The 23525-nt window shown below is 32.5% G+C and overlaps 1 protein-coding gene across 1 annotated transcript in view; it reads left to right on the forward strand.

Annotated features, from left to right (window-relative positions):
* Window positions 1-3395: 3395 nt before the first annotated feature.
* Mcr (macroglobulin complement-related) overlaps window positions 3396-23525 on the forward strand; it is an 86382-nt gene continuing 66252 nt past the window's right edge. The window contains exons 1-8 of the mRNA XM_014438335.2: window positions 3396-3569; window positions 8274-8417; window positions 11875-12055; window positions 13498-13666; window positions 18651-18763; window positions 20691-20831; window positions 22323-22502; window positions 22588-22656. Of these exons, the coding sequence (XP_014293821.1) occupies window positions 3565-3569; window positions 8274-8417; window positions 11875-12055; window positions 13498-13666; window positions 18651-18763; window positions 20691-20831; window positions 22323-22502; window positions 22588-22656 (1002 nt within the window). The 5' untranslated portion in view covers window positions 3396-3564. The remainder of the gene's footprint in view (window positions 3570-8273; window positions 8418-11874; window positions 12056-13497; window positions 13667-18650; window positions 18764-20690; window positions 20832-22322; window positions 22503-22587; window positions 22657-23525) is intronic.

Genomic DNA, 23525 nt, shown 5'->3' on the forward strand with positions numbered 1-23525 from the left:
CTGAAATGTTGAAAAATTCGAGAAAGGCTGAAAAAATATCTATCACTGCCGCTAACAAGGAGAGAATAACGTCAGATACCGTCGGCGATATTTCATTACCAGTGACGATTTAAAGTAATAATCCCATAAAAATAAATGTAAACAATGTATATTGTAGGGGCTATAGTCTTTTTTTAAAAAGGAGAAATAAGAGAGATGAAGAATAAACAAAACCTCAATATTATATTATCTTAAACACTTACATTAATGGTTACAGAATAATCTCAATAATAACAGAAAGAGTCCCTCACTACTCAGAAGTCAAATTACAACTCATATAACTTTCAGCGAACTAGGATAAATATACGCACTCTCACTTTTATTATCACTGTTCTCGAAAAAAAAACCTTCCCTCGCTCTCGCTTGTCAGTGTTGCCCACGCAGTGTTGCCATCTCACATATATTATGTTCCAGAAGTAGAGGTCAACTTGCTATCACTGAGTCAAATTGTCAGGAAAGGACATTGCGTGGTGTTTGATAGCAAGGGAGCAAAAATATTCAATAGCCAGAAACAACTAATTGCCTCTGTCAGTTTGGTAAATAACTTATTTAAATTAGACGTTGCTGCTAGTTCTAAGATTGCATTGACAACTAAATGTGAGATGAAACTGTGGCATCAGCGCATGGCGCATTTGAACTACAACAGCCTTTGTGAGTTGGGTACCATTTCTAATGCTTTCAACATTTCTAGTGAAAACCCTAACATTGCCTGTGATATTTGCACGTTGGGAAAAAGCCACCGTTTACCTTTCCCCAAGAGTGACTCCACTACCGAACGCTATTTACAATTAGTGCACTGAGACCTCGTAGGACCGATGGAGGTAAACAGTTTAGCAGGTTCCAGATATCTATTGACATTTTTAGATGACTTCAGTTACAAGTCATTCGTCTATTTCTTGAAATCAAAGGATCAAGTCACCGATTATTTCAAAATTTTCAAATCATTTGTTTAAAATCAGTCTGGCAGCAAAATTAAAATTCTACGTACTGAAAATGGAGGAGAGTACTGCAATAAAAATTAAGTGAGTTTTTGGAGTCGTCGGGTATTGCACATCAGACCTCCTGTCCTTACTCGCCACAGCAAATTGGAAAGACTGAGCGCCTTAACCATTCTCTGTTAGATCGTGCAAGATGTCTACTGATAGAGTCAGGACTCCCAACCATTTTTTGGGCGGAAGTTGTAAACTGTGAGCTTATCTTTTGTACAGGTCACCGTGCAAGTCTGTTGTTACAACTCCAGAACAAGTGTGGACAGCTAAGAAACCTGCTCTTAAACATCTTCGAATTTTTGGCTGTAAAGCATATGCTCACATTCATATACCGAAGCAAACTAAACTCAGCCCTAGATCTACGTCTTGCATATTTGTAGGATATTGTCAAGGCACAAAAGGGTACAGGTTGTATGACCCTCAGAAGAAAATTACCTTCATATCAAGAGATGTAACATTCTCCAATCAAATCAGTGGGGCAGTTCATTAATAGAAAACACTTCCGAAGGTACCGATAAAAACTTTTATGTACTTCCCAACGAATCCAATTTGGAAGAGGAAATTTTTGTGGAAAATTCTAATTCTGGCTTCTACGACACAACAGAATCACAGCCATCGACTGATGATGATTCTTCGGAGAGAGACATACAGTCTGACAGCGATCGTCACTACACTATCAAGCATTGAATATTCCTCCACATCTACAGTAACAGCTGCAACCAAGATGATGACCCGGACTTTGTTCCACCAACGACCGTTTTTACATCAACACGACAACCATCATGAACCAGACCTGAGAGAAACAAGCGACCACCAGCTGCACTGGACGATTTTGTAACTTATTCAGCTTTCTCAACTGCGTCCGACCTGTCAGATCCGATGTCCTATGATGATGAGTTACTTTGTCAGGATAATCAGTTGTGGGTTGATGCTATGGAGCATGAACAAAGGCGCTTGATGTGGACAAGTTCAGCGAATGTATCAAGTGTCAAGGAATCCACAAATATGGAGGGTGTTGGATAATTTATTTGTGGATCTGTGGCAACACTGTCTCGACCACGTTTCATGTATAACCTTACACATTGTATATACGTGTTAGTGTCTCTTCTATTGTTCCGTTGCGTGTTGTTACTGTGTTCAATAAATATTGTCATAACTCCATGACCTGTGTTATCTTTTGCCCTAAACTATAGAATCTTAGATTGGAGAAGTTTGTCGGGGGGTGCGGTCAGCAAAGAACAACATAAATAAACAAAACCATATTTATTTATTTTATGCCGACGTTTCGACCTGAGTTTGACGCCAGTTGCAGGCCTACCTTCTACGCCATAACCCCTGATGAAGACCTGAAACTCAGGTCGTAACGTCGGCATAAAATAAATAAATATGGTTTTGTTTATTTATGTTGTTCTTTGCTGACTGCACCCCCCGGCAAACTTCTCCAATCATTAATCTACGGTCAACTATCTACACCTCATATAGAATCTTAGATTCAACAGTATTGTCTAATCCTGGAACTACAAGTCTGTAATTAGTGGCTCAGATAGGGTAGATGCTATTTCGAACAGAATATCCTTAGTGAATCAGATATGTAGTACCAGATTACTGATAGTATTATCGGTCGGTATAGGCTTATCGACTATGAAATTTGAGCAAGATAAATGGGCTAAAAAGTGACCGAAAGAGTATAATAGAGGTAAAAATTGTTAAAGCGATTGGTGGTGTTCCATCTAAAATTCAAATTATATTTTCTGCCTATACTTGAAAGAATACAGAAAAGATGGCAGCAACATGGACATAGTTCAATATCTTGTCATTCTCTATACAGAATTGCTTATCATTAAAAAAAGAATGGAAAAGACTAGGAATGCCGAAAACTGGTTATTGTAGGACAATAAAGGTTTGGATTTTGCTTATGATATGAGATTCATAAGAAACTTGTTCAAAATGGAATGGTTACTTACTTTTTTTTTTCTTCAACATTATAGTGTTGTTCAATCAAAGGGGTCAGTGGATGAACACACTAAAACGACTGTTCTTACGTTTAAATATTCATTCTACAGTAAATGTGAGACCTAAATATTGATGTTTTTGTGTACTCACTGTTTTCAGCAGACGATTTCTGACCGATTACCCATTTTAATTAATTATTGGTTGAAATTTTTATAAATAAATTGAACAGTTTAAAAACAATACTTTATGTGATTAATAAACCGTTATTGGCTTGATCTTTTTTTCCTGATGACATTCCTAATGAATTGTATCCAAATTGACATTTTATACATTATTACGTCATGATTAAGATTGCTGTTTGAAGTAAAATTTAATTCTTCCTGGCACTATACCTCTTTTCGATTATAACCGCACCTTGTTTTTACAAAGCTTGTTTTATTTAAGTTTGTTACCGCCCAACGATATCATTTTGTACTATGTAACAGCGGATTTGAAAAATTTATACGATTTTTAATTTTAATGCAATCGACACTGAGGTTTCATGGTTTAAATTGCTTCATTTTACGTTCTGTGGTTTCTCAAAATGAGGTAAATGTCTGAGACGGGCGTCAACCCCGTATGAGTCTTCTAAAACTATTACTCATTCATTATTGTGTGTTTACTGTACCATTAATTACTTGAGATATATAGTGTGAATGTTTTGTTCATAAACCGCAAGAATATTATAGCAATTCTGATGAAAAACTATTTTCTATATCCTTAAAATATGATGATTAATTTTTCTACTATATTTATTCCAATTTTATGGTTTGTTATGATTTATTACTTTTACCTTAGCATTTAAATTAGTATTCTAAATCACCATATTAGGTGACATCTTGGGATAGAATGTTTTGAGATTTGTTTTCATATTTTTTTTATTGTTAATTCATTTGGAGTAATAGGTTTATTACTATGTGTAGGTGTGTATGTATGTATGTATGTATGTATGTATGTATGTATGTATGTATGTATGTGTATATATATATATATATATATATAATCTTGTTAACATCCATTATTTTGATCCTCATGGATGAAAGCGTATTTGAAGTAGTCACTGTGGAATGAGGAATATTTGGCTTAATCCTCGTAGATCATATCATTTTTATTTTTACATTATATGCTAAAAAAAAGTATATTTAAAAATAATAATATTTGAATATTTTATTCGCAATTTTGTAGAACCTTTCTAACAAAAATCGTAAAAATTCAAGTGTTTGTGGGTATGACCATTAATGTTATGGTATTGAAGCTCTACAATAATTTAGGAAAAATTATCAAATTAGACTATCTACAGTTAAAAAAAATGCCCCTACCTTCCAAGGTAAATAGTTATGTTTTTACCATACATTTGACAAGCCCCATTTTTCACATCCATTCCTTCAGTCAAAACTAAACTGATTCACTGTTTGTTTTTTTTATTCCATGTTCAATAATTTATTAATTTTCAATATCAACATGCTTGGTAATTCCAGGTTGTATTCAAGTAATAGGCATGACCAATTTTGTATTGAAAAATTAGTAATATGACAAAAAATGACAGAATTTTATTGTTTTCTCCTTTCTATAGAAGTCATTGTTTTTTTTTATATTGTTTTTCAATGACAGTAATTTTCACAAACCAGCCAGTTACATTTAAAGATTTGAAGCGGTTCAGTATAAATGTTGTTCTGTGTATTAAGGGTATTCATGGTGTTGTGTTGAATATAAAATGTTTTACCATGTTAAAGTATAGGATTGTGAGCAGCCCTATTTAAAGTCTTGTTAAATGCATAAGAGCTCCTAGTAGATTTTCCGAGCTACTCATTTTATGATCTTTCTTTTCAAAACTTCTTGTTATTGCTTATTGCTAAGTTTTGATTAAAGTAATTTATTACAACATGCCTAAAGTGAAAGTTTTGCCACTGAGTGCCCTGTTGATCTTCTAACTGGTGAGGAAGAGAATCAAGAGCTAATTATCAACTATCATTACATTATTATTATTGTTATCCATTGCTTTATTAGTTATTAAAACATCCATAACAATACTAAAACAATCTAAATACAAACTACGAGCAAGTAACCTAATGCGACAAAACAAAAAAAACAAAAATAGTGACGAGCTTATCTCGCCTGTTGTGTAATGTCATTCTCCATTTAACAGACCTAGTAACAGACTCTCAACCATGTTATATGTTATATCGTTTTAACATGGTAAAAGAAGGAAATATTTCTCCATTTAACAGACCTAGTAACAGACTCTCAACCATGTTATATGTTATATCGTTTTAACATGGTGAAAGAAGGAATTATTTCTCCATTTAACATGTGAAACTAAAGATCATGAATATCCCTACTGAGGTGCTGTATTTTTGGGTCCATAACTCTTACAGGACTGTACTACAGGGACCACCTCTCTTCCAAGTTGAGATGGACAGACTTCTGTATATTAAGTAGAGAATTCCCTCAAAAGCTCTGATTTCAGTATTGTTTGCAGCATAGTTGCTGCTTCTCGTCTCCACAGAATTTCTTGGTTAGTATGTTCTACTACTGTTTCTACTATAACTTCGGGAAAGAGTAGGCTCCAAGCTTCAATTGGGGTTTTGCCATTTGCCATGCATTTTGGTTATACAAGTGTGCAGCATTAGTTCTAAGTTACACGTATATCCATGGTATCGAACTACTGCTAATTAATCAATTCGCATTTTAACAATAAAATTGCCAGACCTGGCAGATCACTCATGGTATTTTTCAAAACTCTTCTACGCTTTTCAATATCTTTCAAATGCTTCTCACATACCCAAATTTCACATTTTGAACCCCAGTTTCTTGTTGCTTTACCTCTTGCCCATTTATATAGCATTGATATCTTTGGTTTTTTGTTTTTTCCAATTTTCTATTGGAGAACTCCCCTTTCCTCCTAAGCAACACAGTACTTCTTCTTAGCTCATTGGTAAATGAAGCGATGGCACTTCTAACTTGAATTTTTGATAAGTAGGCTTATCAGCTCTTAGTTTATTTCTTCTAAATGATTTACTCTTCACTCTTGTTTGATTGTATTATTGGCTTTATGTATCATCATTCTTTATATAGAGCATCAATGGTGAATACGTTCAATAAGTTATAAATTAACCCCATAGGCCATGCCTTGTGCTTCTTGACAGGATTTAATTGTGGCATTATGAAAACTGTGCAAGTGTTAAAGAAAAAATTAAATTGAAACAATTAAAAATGAAAAGTGCTCTGTTTTCATTATTGCTGAGTTTAGGGGAGCAGTAGACAGTTGTCACCCACTTAACTTCAACGGTTAACCACTTGATAATCTCTAACGCAGCCAACCACATAGTACATCATTATAGACCTAAAATCTTTCTTATTAATTTTAAAAACAAAAAAAGCAAAGATAATTGATTTGTGGTCCCTGATCATATGTTCAATTGTGGATGAATAATATCAAGAGTTGGCAGTGAAATTTAAAAAAAAACTATCCCTTTTGAAAGATGTAGTAACACCTATTGTATTTCTATAAATCGGTTAATTCCAAACTCAGTGGTGATAGGCACCCAGGGATTAGAATTGCCTCTTGATGTGCTAAGCGAGGTTCAACTTCAGTTCTTTTGAACACAGATTGTATTGTTGAAATCTTTTTAAATGTTTGAAGATATCAGTATCTGAAGTTGGTTTAACCTGTCACCCATCTCAGTTCAGAGGAGAAATCATAATAACAATATTCTTTAATTATCCTGGGATAAGGAAATACCTTAGTGCCTTTAAGTAAAAGAAAAGTACAGAACAAACATTTAAAAAAATGATAAATCAGATGGTAACTTCACAGAGAAATAGATTGGAAGAAAAAAAAAATCAAATAGTGGTAATTTGAAAGAGTAAACTTTTAGAGTAACTAAAAGAGTAAATAACAATACCTGTGAAAGATAAAGAGTTACCTCCTCTCTCTCAGGCTGACTTAATTTTCTTATCTACTTTTTTTTTTTTAGAAGCTGTATTGCTAAGGTTTAGCATGTTAACTTTTTTTGTCCCCAAATAGCATTCTCTGTTCTTCATTACCCCTACCAGATAAACCTTACTGTTCCAATAATTGTTTAGCATGTTGAAGTTGAATTCTTCAAAGAGTGTTTGATGGCTTGGAACAGTTAAAGTTATGGATTAACTTGTATATGAGAAGGTAATAATATCTGTACCTACCATGAAGAAGTTGATAAGTATGGTGAATTATGCAATGAGTCATTAATTTCCTCACTGTTGGTATGGATACATAATAATTAATAAGGTAATAACTAGAATAAGAGGAGGTTCATGTTTCTAATTGTTGATAACATTCCTTGAAACTGTGATGCATTTCATTTTTTGTTGGTATTCTGTCATGATTCTCATGAAATTTTGAACTGATTGCATTATAATGGTGTGTACCGTATATACTACTATAATTTACTGTTACTGCTTGGCTAACATTAAAATTAAGCTAAGGCAGAAAAACTGTTCCCTTATTTTAATAATTGGTTTGATGAAACCCATGCTGCATCCCTCAGTGACATAACTGTTATCACTTAATTCATGATTTAATTCGTTATGGGGCTGATATTAGTTTTGGATTTTAAAAACTTAACCTAATAAATTATGTTTAAAATAATGTTTTATACTTTCTATTGCTGTTTATGTCCTATCAATTATATAATTATGCCATTAGTCCCCTAAATAACTAAATAGTCGAGAACTATTTAACTAACTAATTAACTAATAAACTTTTTTTTAACTAACAATTAAATTTCTTTAGGACCGCAGTCTTCACCATCTGCTTCAAATTTATATTTTACATTTACTGTGGATCTTGGCTATAGCATCGTTTATTATACTGTGGTTTTGGATGTAACATGGATAGCTTTTGTTCCAGTCCCTGTTTTAATTTTGTTTTTATGTTTATTTTTTATTTTATTTTTTTATTTTTTTTATAGTAATGCAATATTTTTCTTTTAGTAAAACTTCTTTTATTATAAACATGTGTTCATAGCTCATCCAATGATTGATATTTTTCTGTCCATTCCGTTGAACGACAACCTATAATGTGGGTGGTTTCATTCCCCCTTGACTTGCAGTGTAGCAAGGGTCCGCTATATGTCGTTTCATATAGTCAATTCTTTATTTATTTTACTTAACTAAATATTAATTTTTGTTTACTTATTTTTAATTAGCCTCTAAAGGTATTATAACCGAGGGTCGTCAGATTCATTTACAATTTAGTCATTATTTTTTCAGGCATTGTTTGATCATATTGGCAGTTTTATTTAATTTTACATCTAGTCAAGACAATTTACCTACAGATGATACACGGCCATGGTACAATCAAAGACAACCCAACTGGAACAATCAAATAGAAAACAGTGTTATTATAAAAGAAGCGTAAGTTTTTCTTTGTAACCATTACTATTTAAGTATTGTGTATATGTTTATTGTAGTATTTTGATTTCTTTTAGATTTGTCTGTTCGAGTATATTTGAATTGTATGATATTTTATATGACTAGCAATGTAGTTCAATTAGTTACTCTATGAATAAATTATTAAGGATAAAAATTAGAAATTAATGATTCTTGAAATTCTCAGTCTTCATTTTCATAAGGTTTTCTGACAGAGAATGCCCTCCTTTTAACAGATATTATCCCTTCTTGCGTGGAGAAGGGTTCTAACCCAATCAGGCACAGAAGAAATAACATTTTGATGACAATCACATTCAAGCTGATTTATTTGACTAGAAGGAGGATAGTATTTCCTAACTAATCTGTCCAAGTTATCTCACATATGCTTTATTGGATTCATATCAGGAGATTGTGCGAGCCAGTAAAAAACAGTTATTCTTACCAACTCTAAGTATTCAGTGAAAATTCTCGCAGTATGGGAACGTACATTGTCCTGCATTTAAATGAGCTTATTATCAATTAATGGATCACATTCTCAATTTACATCTGAGGAGTCAAAGTCCTATTACCAATGAAAATCAGTTCAATACTAGCATGCAAATGTATTGCTTCCCAAACCACAAATGTTTCCTCATTCATTTCTGTTTCACATGAGGGTCTGCCAAGCTCTAGTTTCCAGAAGTTTCTGTGGTATGATTCATGAAAAGTACAATAAGTAAATTATTCCCATGGTCGTTTTCACAATCTGCTTAGATCGTCTGAGCGTTAAAGACCGAGTGGTGCCGTTTTTGCCTGTGAATAAATCTTCTCTGTATTGTGGTTACAAAACAATCACTTTACTCTACTATGCCTTTCTAGAAGTTGCGGCCCTGCTTTTTAGTGCAACGTTCAATGTCCATCACACCGTTTAAAGCCTGTCTTTAGCCTTAGGCAAGTTAAATGGTGATCTCTCAATACTGAGGGTGTGTAAAGCTATTATTAAATTAAGTTGTAGTCCTCAGCTTGTAGTTGCTTGAATCCTGGATGTGCTGGATTATATCGTGAATAGTGGACTTAGCTATTCTAAGCATTGTTACAATGTATCAGTCACTTCTGCCTGCTCTTGCCAAGGCAACAGATTAGACGTCTTGATTCGAAAGAACCATTATCCTTGGCAAAGTTTGTTAATATTTTAACAAAAAATGTATGGTTAAAAAATTAAAATATACGAAAACCTACTTACAGCTGAGAAGAATCAGGTCTGATAAAGCAACTTCAAGAGAAATGAGTTATTATTTTGACCCTTTTAATCCTGAAGGGATTATTTCAATGCCCAAAATCTTTGGTTTTCAGCACAAGTTCATCGGGTTTCAGAAACAAGAGCCACACAGGCAAGAAAAATCATTTATTTTTTACAATAGCGACTTAATAGTCTAGAAGACCCGTCCTTCCCTTCTTCAAAGTTCCCTGCTGCAGATGCGATTCTTTGACCTGAACTGCAAGGCCCAGCAGAACCCCTTCGAGTATTGACTGGACTTCACATAATGCACCACTAACACTACAAGTGAAATAGAGAATTTAAAGGAATCTTTATCGAAGAAAATACAAATTTTCCTTAAGCCTGAGGGTTTTGAAATTTTTAGAACAAAATATAAACAATTACTCAAATTAATTTAAAAAATACATTTCATTAAATTTTAGTAATTAAAGCCCTACAGATACTCAAATTCAACTGAATTTAATCTTAATTAAGCTTCTTCAATTATTTAAAAATGAAATAAAAACTCCTAAATGATTTAATTTAACATCTACAAATTAAAAAAAAAAAAATTGTATTTTTTGATTACTATGAAAATTTGTATTTAACAGTTTTTTTAAGGTGGGAGAAATGAATATCAACTTTATTTATACAAAAAAAAAAATTCTATTACACTTTCCTAGCCAATTGATCTAAATTATTTCAACACTGTGCTCTTATTATACCAGAGTGAAGTAATAATTTACCAATCAATTTGTTTTCAACAAACGTACTTTTGTTCAAAAGTTATATTAAATGAGTCGTAATTGCAAACAAAAACTTGTAAAACTGGACTGAAGTGCCTATGCCCTTTGCCAAGCAATAGAGTTGATGAAATTATGGGGCTTGCACTGGTCAACCTTAAACTCATTAACAGCAAACCGACCTTCTTCCTTCATAATAATCTTATCCTCAGTTACACCTCTGGCTTACATTTGAACACTAGAGCTGGAACTTTTTTTTTTTTTCATTACTCTTTAAATCTACTTTTTAATTTTTGATCTGCCATTTTTAATAGAAATGGTGTTCCTTAAAGTTTAATGAGTGGTTTAAAAAAAAAATCTCAGATAAGGTTACTCAACCCATTATTTTTATCTTTTATACTGTATGTCCCTGTAATCTCTAAGAGTAATTAATACGAGGGTGGTTTGAAAAGTTCTTAGAATCACCACAAGATGTCAGTGCTAGAGCAACGAGGTTCCTGCGCAATAATCACACATCCTTTGTGAGTGAACACGTGGCATGAGAGGTAGTGACAACTCTTTGTTGTTGTTTTATACGTAGTGATTTGTGGTAATGGAAAAAACTGAGATTTGAGCAGTGATTAAGTACTTTGTAAAGAAAGGGATAAAAGCAAAGGAAATTCATGCAGACTTTCAGAACAAACTGGAAGACTCTGTTCCTTCATATTCAACTGTTGCCAAGTGGATCAGTGAGTTAAAATTTGGTCGGGAGAGCTTAGATGATGATCCGCGTAGTGGGCGGCCAAAAAGTGCTATGACCCCAGAATTTATCGCAAAAAGGTCATGGAGGATCGTTGACTAAAAGTGCGTGAGATTGCTAAAGCTGTAGGGATGTCATCTGAATCTCATTTTAACTGAAGAATTGGGAATGTAAAAATTATCCGCTAGATGAGTGCCGCAGTTCTTTACATGGTGGAAACATGCTGGGTCACCACCACCAAAGAAAGCAAAGGCAGTATGTTCGGGCGGAAAGGTCGTGGCCTCAGTTTTCTCGGATGCAAAAGGTATTCTGTTGATAGATTATCTTCCTACTGGCCAAACAATTATGGGGCAATAATACTCAAACCTCCTAGACCAACTACAGGAAAAGATACGTGAAAAAAGACCTGGTTTGGCAAGGAAAAAAGTCATCTTTCATGAGGACAACGCCTGCCCGCACATAAATGCTATTGCCATGGTAAAACTTCATGAACTGAGGTACAGGCCTGGAGGAATCTCATTTTCCAGATGGGATCAAGGCATTGGAACATCGCTGGACCAAATGCATTAGTCTACAGGAAGACTATGTTGAATGAAAAATAAAAGCAGTTATACCGAGGTAAGACACACTTCTTTCTAGTACATTCCGAGAACTTTTCACACCACCCTCGTATTATTGTATTTTTCAAATATTTGTTATTACCTTTATTGATATTGATTTTAGGAGCTATTTTATTGTTGCGAGTAGAATAGTTCGGCCTGGACAAGTTTATCGACTTTCAGCTGTTGTACTTCAAAGTAAAACTCCTTTAACAGTGAGAGCTTCAATTCAATGCAATGGTGTTGAAATTGGAGCTGCAAGCCAACAGACTAAAATTGGAATAATGGAAAATTTGATGATCAAGGTTGGTGTTTTACTTATTGTTATAATGAAATAAAAATATTTTTACTTACTTGAAAAATCTAGGGAAAAAATAATTGTAAAATCTTTTTAAAAAAATGGGGTTAGCAAGTGCAGGCATTTGCCTTTTTTTCCAACCCCAGAATAACCAATGGAATTCTTATATTCATCTGTTGTGAAGATTTTATTTTTTCTAGTAAAATCAAAAAGGGCTGTTTGATGGTGGTAGTCTTATGCTCTTGGATTCCCTGTGAGCCTAGTAGGGCTGTTGATTATTTAATTACTAATTGGAATTCTGTTTTTACAGCTGGTAGCCACTTAGTTCTTGAGTGGGGTGTTGTTTAACTTATTTCTTAGCTTCTCTTGAGTCAGCACACCCTCACAAGTATAAAACTAGTCAAATTATAAACAACCTTTTTGTATGAAAGAAATTTAGAACAAAAAAATAATGTTCTTGTATTTAATAATGTAGTTGTTGGTTAAAATGTTTGCAGATTGATTATTATATGATAAATTTAAGTATAGATTGAATTTAATATTTATAATTATTAAAAAAAAAAGTATATGAAAATATAAATTTAAATAAATGTATTTATATAATTATATTACAGTGAAGTCTCAGTTATACGAATATGAGGGGGTACCAACAATTCTTGGTATAAGTGAATATTTCGTGTAAGTGAATACACAATGCATATTATGTACGTATATTTTTGAGAATTCTTTTCTCGTAATTAGTAGGTACATATACGTATATTGTATGCAGTTGAAAGTAAATCAAAGTAAAGTGAAAAAAAAAATATTTATCATATAAAAATTTAATTTATCTTTAATCTGAATTTTATAATTTTAGACAAAAAATTTGTGTCATGTTTGTTTCATAATGCTTTTGGCTGAATAAATCATTCTTTCGCATTCTGTTAAGGTGTTAGATTCCTTCTCGCTAATCTCTTTCGCATATATAAAACGTTTTGCAACTTCAAATGCTTCAAGAGCTTCTGCGAAAATGGAAGAGGCAAAGGATCTTCGTCATCTGAATCGGAATTGTCCGAGCTCATTATTATACATTAGGGAGTAGAATATTAACATAAAGAGTCATTGGGACCGGATGTTATTCGCGGATAAAAGTTGTTTACTGTTTCGTTTTTCACGTTATTTTTGTCTTTTGTCTTTCCACGGAAGATATAAAAATTCATAGAACTGAATAAAATTTACTAATATGTACATAAAGCGGGTCCAAACTTTCCTTTGTATAACTGAATGTTTTGTATAAATGGATAATTACATACACATAATTCAGGGGTTTTTGCAGGGGATTGAGAAATTCTTCGCATAACTGAATGTTTCGTACAAGTGAGTTTCGTATAAGTGAGACTTCACTGTATTCATATTTATAGAATTATAGAATTCACTGTACTTTTATTAAGTTTGTGTGCATGATTTCAGATCCCTCCTACAAGTGTGAAGGGTCATTACAAGCTACACGTTGAAGGTCTTTATCATGCCATTCTCGGGGGTTCTGCATTTGTTAATAGTACAAAACTAACTTTTTCTCAACGTTCCATGACCATTTTTATTCAAACTGACAAACCAATTTATATGCAAGGGCAAACTGGTAAGTTATAAGATTTATGACTGTTATTGCTGACCATTATTGTATGTATATTAAGATACTTTGTGTGTGTAACATGTGTGTTGTTTTCTATAAATGTCATTATTATATATATTTTCCTTGACCTGCTTTGTTCTTACTCTGTTAGAAAACTTATTGGGATTTTAACACCCTTATATTCACCCAAACTAGAGGTTATGAAAGTTTAGAAAAGGTTAAAGGTTTGAGCTTACCCTTCATGTTAATTACCTATTCTAGCCTGAATATATATAATATAAGATATAAACTAATCTTTTTGGGTCTTCTATGTAGAAGTCAATCTCCTTTTACCTAATTTGAACAGACCTTTTAGAAAAGCTTTGGAATAGTAAAATCATATTTTTTTTGTTTCTAAATTGATCAAGACTATGTTTCATGGGATTTCAGTTTTTGATTAATTGGATGAGACCATCAAAATTGACTAATTTTCTTGCTACTTTAAAAATTAAAATAACTTGTTATGGCAGGTAGGGGTTCAGAAAGAACCTTTACTAGCCCAATCGTGAAATGTAGTGAAAAGAAAAGGAATGAATAGCTGAATTTTGTTATTATTATATTTTAAGGAACTGAACATAATAAACTGTTAACAAAATATAGAAAATACATAAACTAGAAAAAAAAACAAAGCAAACTGTTACAAAATTAAATAAATTGAAAAAAAGAGAAGAAAAAAGTCTTGTATCACCAGTGATTGATGGGGCACTGGTTGTGGTTGTTGTCTTGAATGGATGCTCTCCTTGAGGTAGATTGACAGTAGAGAGAATATGGGGGGGGGGGAGGGCTGGCACAGCATTTTGAGGTTTGGAACAAGTTCCTCGATTTGCCACCAGAGCGCAGCACTAGCACTGTTAGTTCGGACGGTGTTCGCTAGATAGGAGCACCGTCGGTGGTCACGTGACCTATGGCAGGAGATTTGAATTCAAATTTTCTGCTCGACCTTACTAAATGAAAAACTTTGCTATTTACATCTCTTCCATTTTGGATACTCTGAGTGAAATGTATGCGAAGATGGCATCTGAGATGGAAGATATGACAATGAAGGGAAGCGGCTGGTCCTTTAAGAAGTTAGACGGCCTCCTCTTGAAAGTGAACAGATTTAAACCTTTATAATTGTCTCCAGCTGTAAATGAAAGTGTTAATTTCTTTTGGTTTAGTTTAATCAAGTGTGATATTATTTTATTGAGTTACTTTTTTTCTCTAATGTAATCAATACACTTTTTATAAAAATTAAAGTTCTTGAAAGAAAAGTTTTATTATTTCCAGTATCAATCTTGCCCTATATCAGTGTCTATGTTTTAAGAATTACTGTTATACTTAGTTCAAAGTCAAATCGTAGTTATTAGTTATAGAATAGAGAGAGAGTATGATGAAATTTCAGGATATTCCTCCCAATACTCTTAAGATGTCGGTGAAGATATCGATGATTTCAATAACAGCTATGAAATAATTTCATTTAATAATTGTATGATTAAGGTACAAAATATATTGTTTACACTTAAATTAAGAATTAAAAGAAAGAGGGTTTCAGTTCAAAGTTTAAGGAAAGAAGAGAATCGCGAGACCCTTGTAATAATATGGCTATGAACGAAAAGAAAAAGTAGTTCTGAACGAAAAGAATAGGATCGCGAGACCCACTTAATAATAAGAGACCCACTAAAATAGCAGCCGAGTACACTCAGCTTCTACCAAACCCGTACGTCGCATGACCAATATAGCGGTGAAGGAAAAGAAGAGGATCACGAGACCCTCATAATAAAATGGCGGCGAACGAAAAGAAGAGAATAGCAAGACCCTTATAAGTAAAATGGTGGCCGGGTACACTTAGCCTCCACCAAACCCGTACGTCACATGATCAATATGGTGCTGAATAAAAAGAAAAAGGTCGGGAGACCCTCATAATAAAATGGGGGCTATCAAAAACAAAATGGTGGCCGAGTAAACTCAGCCTCTGCCAAACCCGTAAGTCTCAAACAGCATAAAAACAAAATGGCGGTCAGGCACACTCAGCCCCTGGTGGCAGTCACAGGACTTAAAAGAGGGTGTGGGTGGGTCTAGCCGAAAATTTGAATTAAAATCTCCTGCCATAGGTCATGTGTGTTGTGTGTGGTTAAGGGTGGGTCGAGCAGAAAATTTGAATTCAAATCTCCCGCCATAGGTCATGTGACCACCGACTGCTGCTATCTAGCGGACACCGTCCGAACTAACAGCGCTAGTGCTGCGCTCTGGTGGCAAGTTGAGGAACTTGCTCAAAACCTCAAATTGCTGTGCCAGCTCCCCCATATCTACTCTACTAAAAGGACGTATGTTCGCCTGCCTTGTCCTCTTGGAGGATGAGTTGAAGTAGTCTGCCCGCCTTGGCTAAAATGATGTAGATAACGGACATGGCCAGGATGCTGGCAACTATGAGTGCTTAGTGTGTACTGAGACATTAAGAAGTTGTCTGTCCATTTTCAGTATAAAAAACAACAGAAAGTAATTGTTTTGTTTTTTGACTTAATATAAATCGTATGTTCCTATAGTCGTTTTGTGGACCTTATGTTGGTTGCAACATACTTTATTCCAGAAGTTTGTTTTTACTTTCACTTATCTATGTATGAAATAAATAGTGAGGGAAGGTAATGTGATCATGAAAATTTTTGAATTTTATTGTTTGATGGAAATACACATTTTGAGATTCCCTGAGACCAAGTAACCAAGTCTCTCAAAATGGTGTGTGTGTTTATTTTTTTTTTTACGAGGAAATTTTATTTTTAGGTTGGTGGAAATCTTCAAAAGACACAGATATGCCCACAACTATTTGTGTGTTTGATTTTTACCCACTATACCTCTCCACGGGACTGCCACTAGGCATTACTTCATGGAGGGAAATGGCTGAGTGCCGCCTCATTTTCTTCGCATGGTTTTCATTTTTCCATGCTAGTCACGTCTTCTAGCCCTCTCTTCCTCTCTCAATCTCTTTAGGACGACTGTGGTGAATCTCTTCACTGTGTCCCAATGCTGGTCTGATCGCAGCATGTGGCTTACTACGTTATCTGGTGTGATAGTTTCTCCACACACCCTCCCTAATTCGCTTCTTTTTTCCGCTAAGTGAATGCAAGCAAAAAAAGATGTGTTCCGCTGTTTTCTCGACAGTCTGATCGGGTATTGGCCTGCTAGTCTACCTCCCGGAATCTCCAGCTTCTCAATGCTGTTGCCACTGATTGATGGTTATTTTCGGCTCATCTTCTCTGGAAATGTGAGAGCGTCGTCCATAGTGCCTGGTTCTTTCTTTAACAAGGAGTTTCACAGGCGGCATTCGGGCTATCATGCACACCCATTCGTAGGAAACAATTTGCACTAACTGTCCTTAAAGAAACTCTGCGATAAACTGAAACCATCTGTCTCCTGTATGATTTTGTAACCATCGCTTCTTTCCAAATTGAAGCTGCATATAATATAATGGAGGGGACAATAGTAGCAAGAAGCCTTTGGCTACTTTCTCTGGGACCTCCAATGTTTGGCATAAGGCATGCCAAAAAGGATGCTACTTTAGCAGATTTGGCGCTTATATACTCCGTGTGAACATTAAGCTTGAGTCATGCAGACCCCTAGGTATTTTAGGCAATACTGACAACAAAGTTTGTGCCTACCCACCATGACAGTGATGAACTCCGTTTGCTTCCTGGTAGTGCCTAGGAGAACCTAAAGAAACCCTAAAATAGGAATATTTGTATCAACAGAGAAATAAAAAATTTTCTCTTCCCAGGTCCTTCAATTTTTTTTTTCAATCATCATAAAAATTATAATAACTTCAACACGATTTCACCAAACCGATGAAAACTGGAAATTGCCTTAGGGCCCTATAAACTACACAAAGTGGTACAAAACCAAACACATTGAGGAGTTTTTCTTTATTCTATACAACTTTTTCTCCCTAATTAAGACAAAATATAAAAGTTATTTTACAAAATCCAGCTTACCATCATTTTTGATCAAGGAGCTAACAATTTTTTTATTATCTCATATGTAGTAGGTTTGACTGGTGGATATGAAAGATCTCATTGCTCAGTTGAAAACAATAATTTGTCTGTCAGTTTCTCAGAGTGGCTTTGGCATGTGCAATGTTTAAAAAATGATACATTCTAGCAATCATATCATGAAAACAGTGACAGATAAGAGGAATTGGATTATACCATTTTGTAGCAAATTTTCTTACTGAGGAATCAAGTGCTTCCAATGATCATTTTTTTTTTTTGCTACCTAGTTTATTAATTTGTCACCAATATTGTTGGGTTAGTTATGGTTTATGTGGACTACATTTACCTATCGTTTTTAGAAATACCCCTTCTTTTTCAACCTTAGTATTAAAGTCACCACATATAATTTTTATATAACTTTTGGGAGTGGCTCAAATGAGTGAAGTGGGTCCTGCTAAAACTTCTGGGAAAAAAAAGTTGGAAGATAAATGCAATGGCACAAGAATCCAATTTTCTAGTATCCGTGTCTTGGGGACAATAGTTGAGAAGGCTAGGACCTACACTGAGTTGTAATGCTGTATTAGATAGAGTAGATATATTAAAATAAATATTGTCATTTATACAATAATTTTAGTTGATAGTTAAAATTTTAACATTATTGTTTAATCACGTTATTTGTTTCATGAATCAATTATTTTTTCTAAATCCAATTCTAATATATAAAAGAAGTAAGACCATAAATTTGACAGAATAAGTAAATTGTGATTTAAACAATTATAATGACTAGTTTTATTATTAGGTGTTGATCACTTTTAATATTATATGTCTTAGATAAATCATGGTATATTGATTTATTTTTCTCATATTTTAATTATTAATTATGTTGAGTATTAATTTGATAAGATGAGAGAATTTAACATGATTTGTATTTTTTTAATTGAAGTCGCTAATGTTATTATTAAAAAATACTGTTATTTATTTGTTTCTTACAGTTAATTTCAGAGCGATTCCTATTGATACGGAACTACAAGCATTTGATAATACCATAGATGTCTATATGCTAGACCCTAAAAAGTATATAATGAGGCGCTGGTTATCTCGGCAGGTACACATCTTTTTAGTATTTATTGAAGTATTTCAGTATTTATTGAATAGTTTCTATATACATATTTATTCTTCTTAGCTCTTCAAAATATTAATCCATTATGTAACCCAAGAGAAATAATTTAATATGTTCACTGAAGCGGCATATTAAAAATTTATGAACAATGTATTGTGTCAAAACAAACTGAATTTTGAATTTTAAAAATTTCAGTTGTAACTTTAATGGGACCTCTTTCTCCTTGAAATCCACATGAATTGGTCATGCGTCATGTGAAAAAGTCATTTTTCTGCTGAAATTAAAGTGAATTTATAATTTGAGGGATGCTTCTTTACAAATCATCTTTTATCGGTTATCATGAATTTTTAATTGGTTCCTTGCATGAAATCATAATTTGGGAATTTCCTATAACAGTTCTTTTTAAAGCTTCTGTTTTTCAAAACGAGGGTAAATTGATTTTCTCCACTTTGACTTTTTATGTCATATATTGATTTATTCCACTTTTACCTCGTTTATGCACTAAATTTCCGCTCCCTTGAAAAACTCTCTTCTTGTTTGTTAATGCTTGTGTGAACCACTCCAAACCGAACAGTTTGAGTTAATCTAGGGTTGACCAAAGTGAGTACGTGCTCAGATGAGTATGGGCTTTGTAGCAGGGTCACTCTGAACTCAACGATCCGATTCCCCCTTCTCTTTTCTATGAATCCTCTTCAGTTAGCACATTATTTATCTATCTCATGAAAAGATATTTACTCTTTTTTACATTGTATTGTTGAAGTAAAATTCTTTTACTTGATTTCAATTTTACTTGCTTATTAATTTCTTTTAACCTTTTATTTTTTGTGAAACCTTCCTATATTGTGGAACCCCAGAGATAAATTTTACTATAATTAAAAACAGAAGATTCATGAGGAAAAATATCTGCCCCCATCCAAATTCCAAGATAAAATAACTAACTGACTTTTTGAAACATAACTATTACAAAAATAACTATTAAAACTTAAATATTGTTAATTCGCTTAAATTAAATATGTGTGTGCGTGCTGCACTTTTTTGTAAAAAAGTATATGGATTAAAAACCATTAATATATTATAAAAAGTGTAGGTAAAAAAGTATTACTATGTCTTATGATGAAAAAACTTCTATAATATTTATTATTACTTAAAAAAATAACTTTATGACTCTCATTTATTATTTTTTAAATGGAAATCTGTACCGCTAAAACCCACGAAAGGTCAGGGGTTCAGTACTTTGTAAGGAAGTACTGTTTCTTAAACAATGGTAGTGCCAGAAGATGATTTGGTAATGATCACACTCTGATCATTACCAAATCACCTATCAAGTAACCATAGCATAATGATTCTAACTATTTAAATTAATACTCAAATCATCATTTTTCAGAAAAGATGGAGATAGATTTCTCAAATGTGGTTTGTGTTTGATGTCTGCTTGTTGCAGTACATTAAATATAAATTTTGTTTTTAAAAATTTTCCCCATCATTAAAGCTGATAAGCAAATTACACACTTAATTTTCTTCCATTTTTTTTTTTTTTTTTTTTTTATTAACATCTTTGTGAAGCATCGGATTTATTTTTTCAATGGTATAGAATCTCTTCATAATTTAAGTATAATTGTGTGAAGGGTCAATGATAAGATTTTATCATTTAGAAGTAAACCAATCTTCAAGGAATTTTTTGATTTGCTTATTGTCAGATATTATAATGAGTAAGTCAGGTTCTTGTAGGACCATAGCTCTAATAAATAAATCATAATCTGATGGATGAAATGATTGAAAAATTTTGAATCTGATGATTATTTGAAAAAAAAATTATTTTATTTAACAAAATATGATACATTTAGTAGTTTTATGTTATTTGTATCATGTCCATTTTCTGATGTATTGATTTTATTCATTTGTTTTTTCTTAGTCTAATTTAGGAACAGTAAGTCTGAATTATCAACTCTCTGACCAGCCTCGATTTGGAGAATGGACTATTCAAGTTATTGCTCAAGGCCAAGTTGAAGAATATTCTTTTTTAGTTGAAGAATATTATCAGACCCGTTTTGAGGTATGGTATATTGTAATTACTAGTTATAAAAATATATATCACTATATTTAGCCATATCCATAAATAGATTCTTAGCTCAATTGACTAATATAAATGGTAATGTATATGAATAATCATTTTCAGGAATTATATATTGTTCATTTGAGTCTTGAAATCCAATATCAAATTCGTCTTTCATCATTAGAATGTTGTAGTTTTTTATTTAATGTTTTTGTTTTCAACTCTAGAAATGCTTTTCTCTTGTTTTAAATATATATATTTTTTACGCTCTTATGCCAGTCAGTAAAGAGTTGGTACATTGGTAATGGTGAAAATTGAGACCTGTCAAAAGCATTTTGACCGGTTTCACGATTTTGAAAAGTGAACTAGATGGCACTTTGATCTTAGTTTGGTTGATCAGGTTTAAAATCACATAATAAAGGTAAGTTGAATGTAAGATGGGTGAACATGATCATAAATCTCATTGTAAATCTGACTCATATTAAATATAGGCTATCTGATATTAGATACATAATTTTACTTCATTTATAAATTAATTATTAATATATATCATGAGTCAATATAGACGACTGTGGTATATATGTATAAGCAGTTCTATAACATTGTATAGTTAGGAATAAACAGGTAACGGTGTATGCCCTTTCATGTAGTCTAAATTACTACTATGTTTAGTGAAAATTGGTGGCATCACATGGAAGTTATTCAAATTTTTGTTATTTCAGAAAAACTCGAAAGAACAAGTAAGGTGTTTGCCTTAAAAATTGTTTATTCTCGAATTTTTATAAAAACTCAATAAATTTGACTTGTTATTTAAGGAGAAACAAAAAACATTTATTTACTTTACTGCCAGTGACTTTCAGTTACTGGCATTTTATATAAATTTAAACTTATTTAATACAATTTTTTGTTGTCAAGAGAAAACAAATTGACTGGTATATAATTATGCCAATGTGCTATAATATCAGTGTAATATTGAAACAATTTGGATAAACTGACAGCAAAGTAATATAAAAAATATTTATTTACAAGAAAATAAAATTATTTGTAATTTTGTAAATATTTTGAATTATTTGTACAAGAAGTCTTGTTCTTTAACAAAAATTATTTGTAACATTTTGAATTATTTGTACAAGAAGTCTTGTTCTTTAACAAATAAAAATAAATAAATATAATATTCTAAATACTTAGTTAGAGAGTGTGCAGTTTACCTTTTATTTCTTCTTTCTTCACCAATTTTTATCTATCTTCAATCTGTCTACCAATGTTCAATCTGTTTCACCTCTATCTAGACTATCTCTCACCAAGTTCACCTACCTGCAAGTATCTTACCTATTCTTCTTATATATTTTTCTGTTTCTGTAACCCACATTGTAATAGTTATTAACTAGTACCAATATTAATTAAATTAAAAAAAAAATATTGACTCGTGATTATTTATATTTATTCTGTTAATTGTATTTTTTTCATTACATGTATTTTTTGTTTATTTAGGTGAATGTTACCATGCCTGCTTTTTTTTTTACTACTGAGAAATATTTGACTGGAACAGTCATGGCAAATTACACAAGCGGTGCACCAGTACATGGTAATTTGACTTTAAAAGCAGCGATAAAGCCAATTAATAAACTTAAAAAAGATTATGAAGAAGAACTTGAAAAATATTTTACTTTTGTTAGTATTACCTTTTTGTTTCTTATAAATTGAGTTTACTGTGGTAGATTATTTTTATTTTAATCTAACTTTTGTTGTCTTCTAGGATGAATCATTTCCATTTTGGATCTCCTCACTTTATGTACAGACCAATCAAATTCCACATTTGAGATTTGTAAGTTATTCATTGTCTACTCATGGTTAAAAATGTAATTAATATAAAAGATTTCTAGATTGATGATGTATGAGAGTGTGTTTTTTCAAATGTAGGAGAAAAATATTTCTGAAGACAAAATGGAATAAAGTTCATAACAGTGTGAGATTCCTACAAATTTAAAATCATATCGCTATTCATCCTTATCACACTGCGGAATAACTCAGACTCATAAATTTGATTCTATTTTCATTCCCAGCAATACTAAAAACATATAATGGGACCCTAATATTTTAGAAATCCTAAAAGTTAAATAAATCGATAGGCTAGCACACAATTATAAAATCAATTTTATTTTCATTCTCAGCACCTCTGTAAACATAAGAATATACAAAAATGTATAAATATGAAATGTTGAACAATATTGATTGACCAGGGAAAACATTAAAGGGGAGCCTAATATTTTCAGCTCTTTCAATAACATTTTTTTTTTTTGAGAATTTATATCCCTGAACGATGCTATGTACAAGCAACTTCTGTTAATTTGCCCAGACTGAGTATACTAACAATGGTTGTGTTTTTGAAAATAGTGATATTTACATGTCAGTGACAATCTTTCAGGTTAAAACCGATCAGTAAGTACCGATATTATTTTATGAACTACTAATCTTTACTTCTCTAGTCAGAAAAATTTGAACCAACTTATTACTTTTATTATATAAACTTTGATAGGTACTAAACCTTCCTGATTATCATGCATAGTAGGTACTTATATTTGCTGTTTATATATTATTCTGTTATTACAAAAAATAAATTATGAAATAAATGAATATATATATCTTATAAATATATAAACGGAACAATTTGCTTTATACAAAAAAAAAAAAAAA

The sequence above is a fragment of the Halyomorpha halys genome, unplaced genomic scaffold (genome assembly GCF_000696795.3).
Source record: "Halyomorpha halys isolate HHAL.00 unplaced genomic scaffold, Hhal_1.1 Scaffold55.1, whole genome shotgun sequence".
NCBI classification, from domain to species: domain Eukaryota; kingdom Metazoa; phylum Arthropoda; class Insecta; order Hemiptera; family Pentatomidae; genus Halyomorpha; species Halyomorpha halys.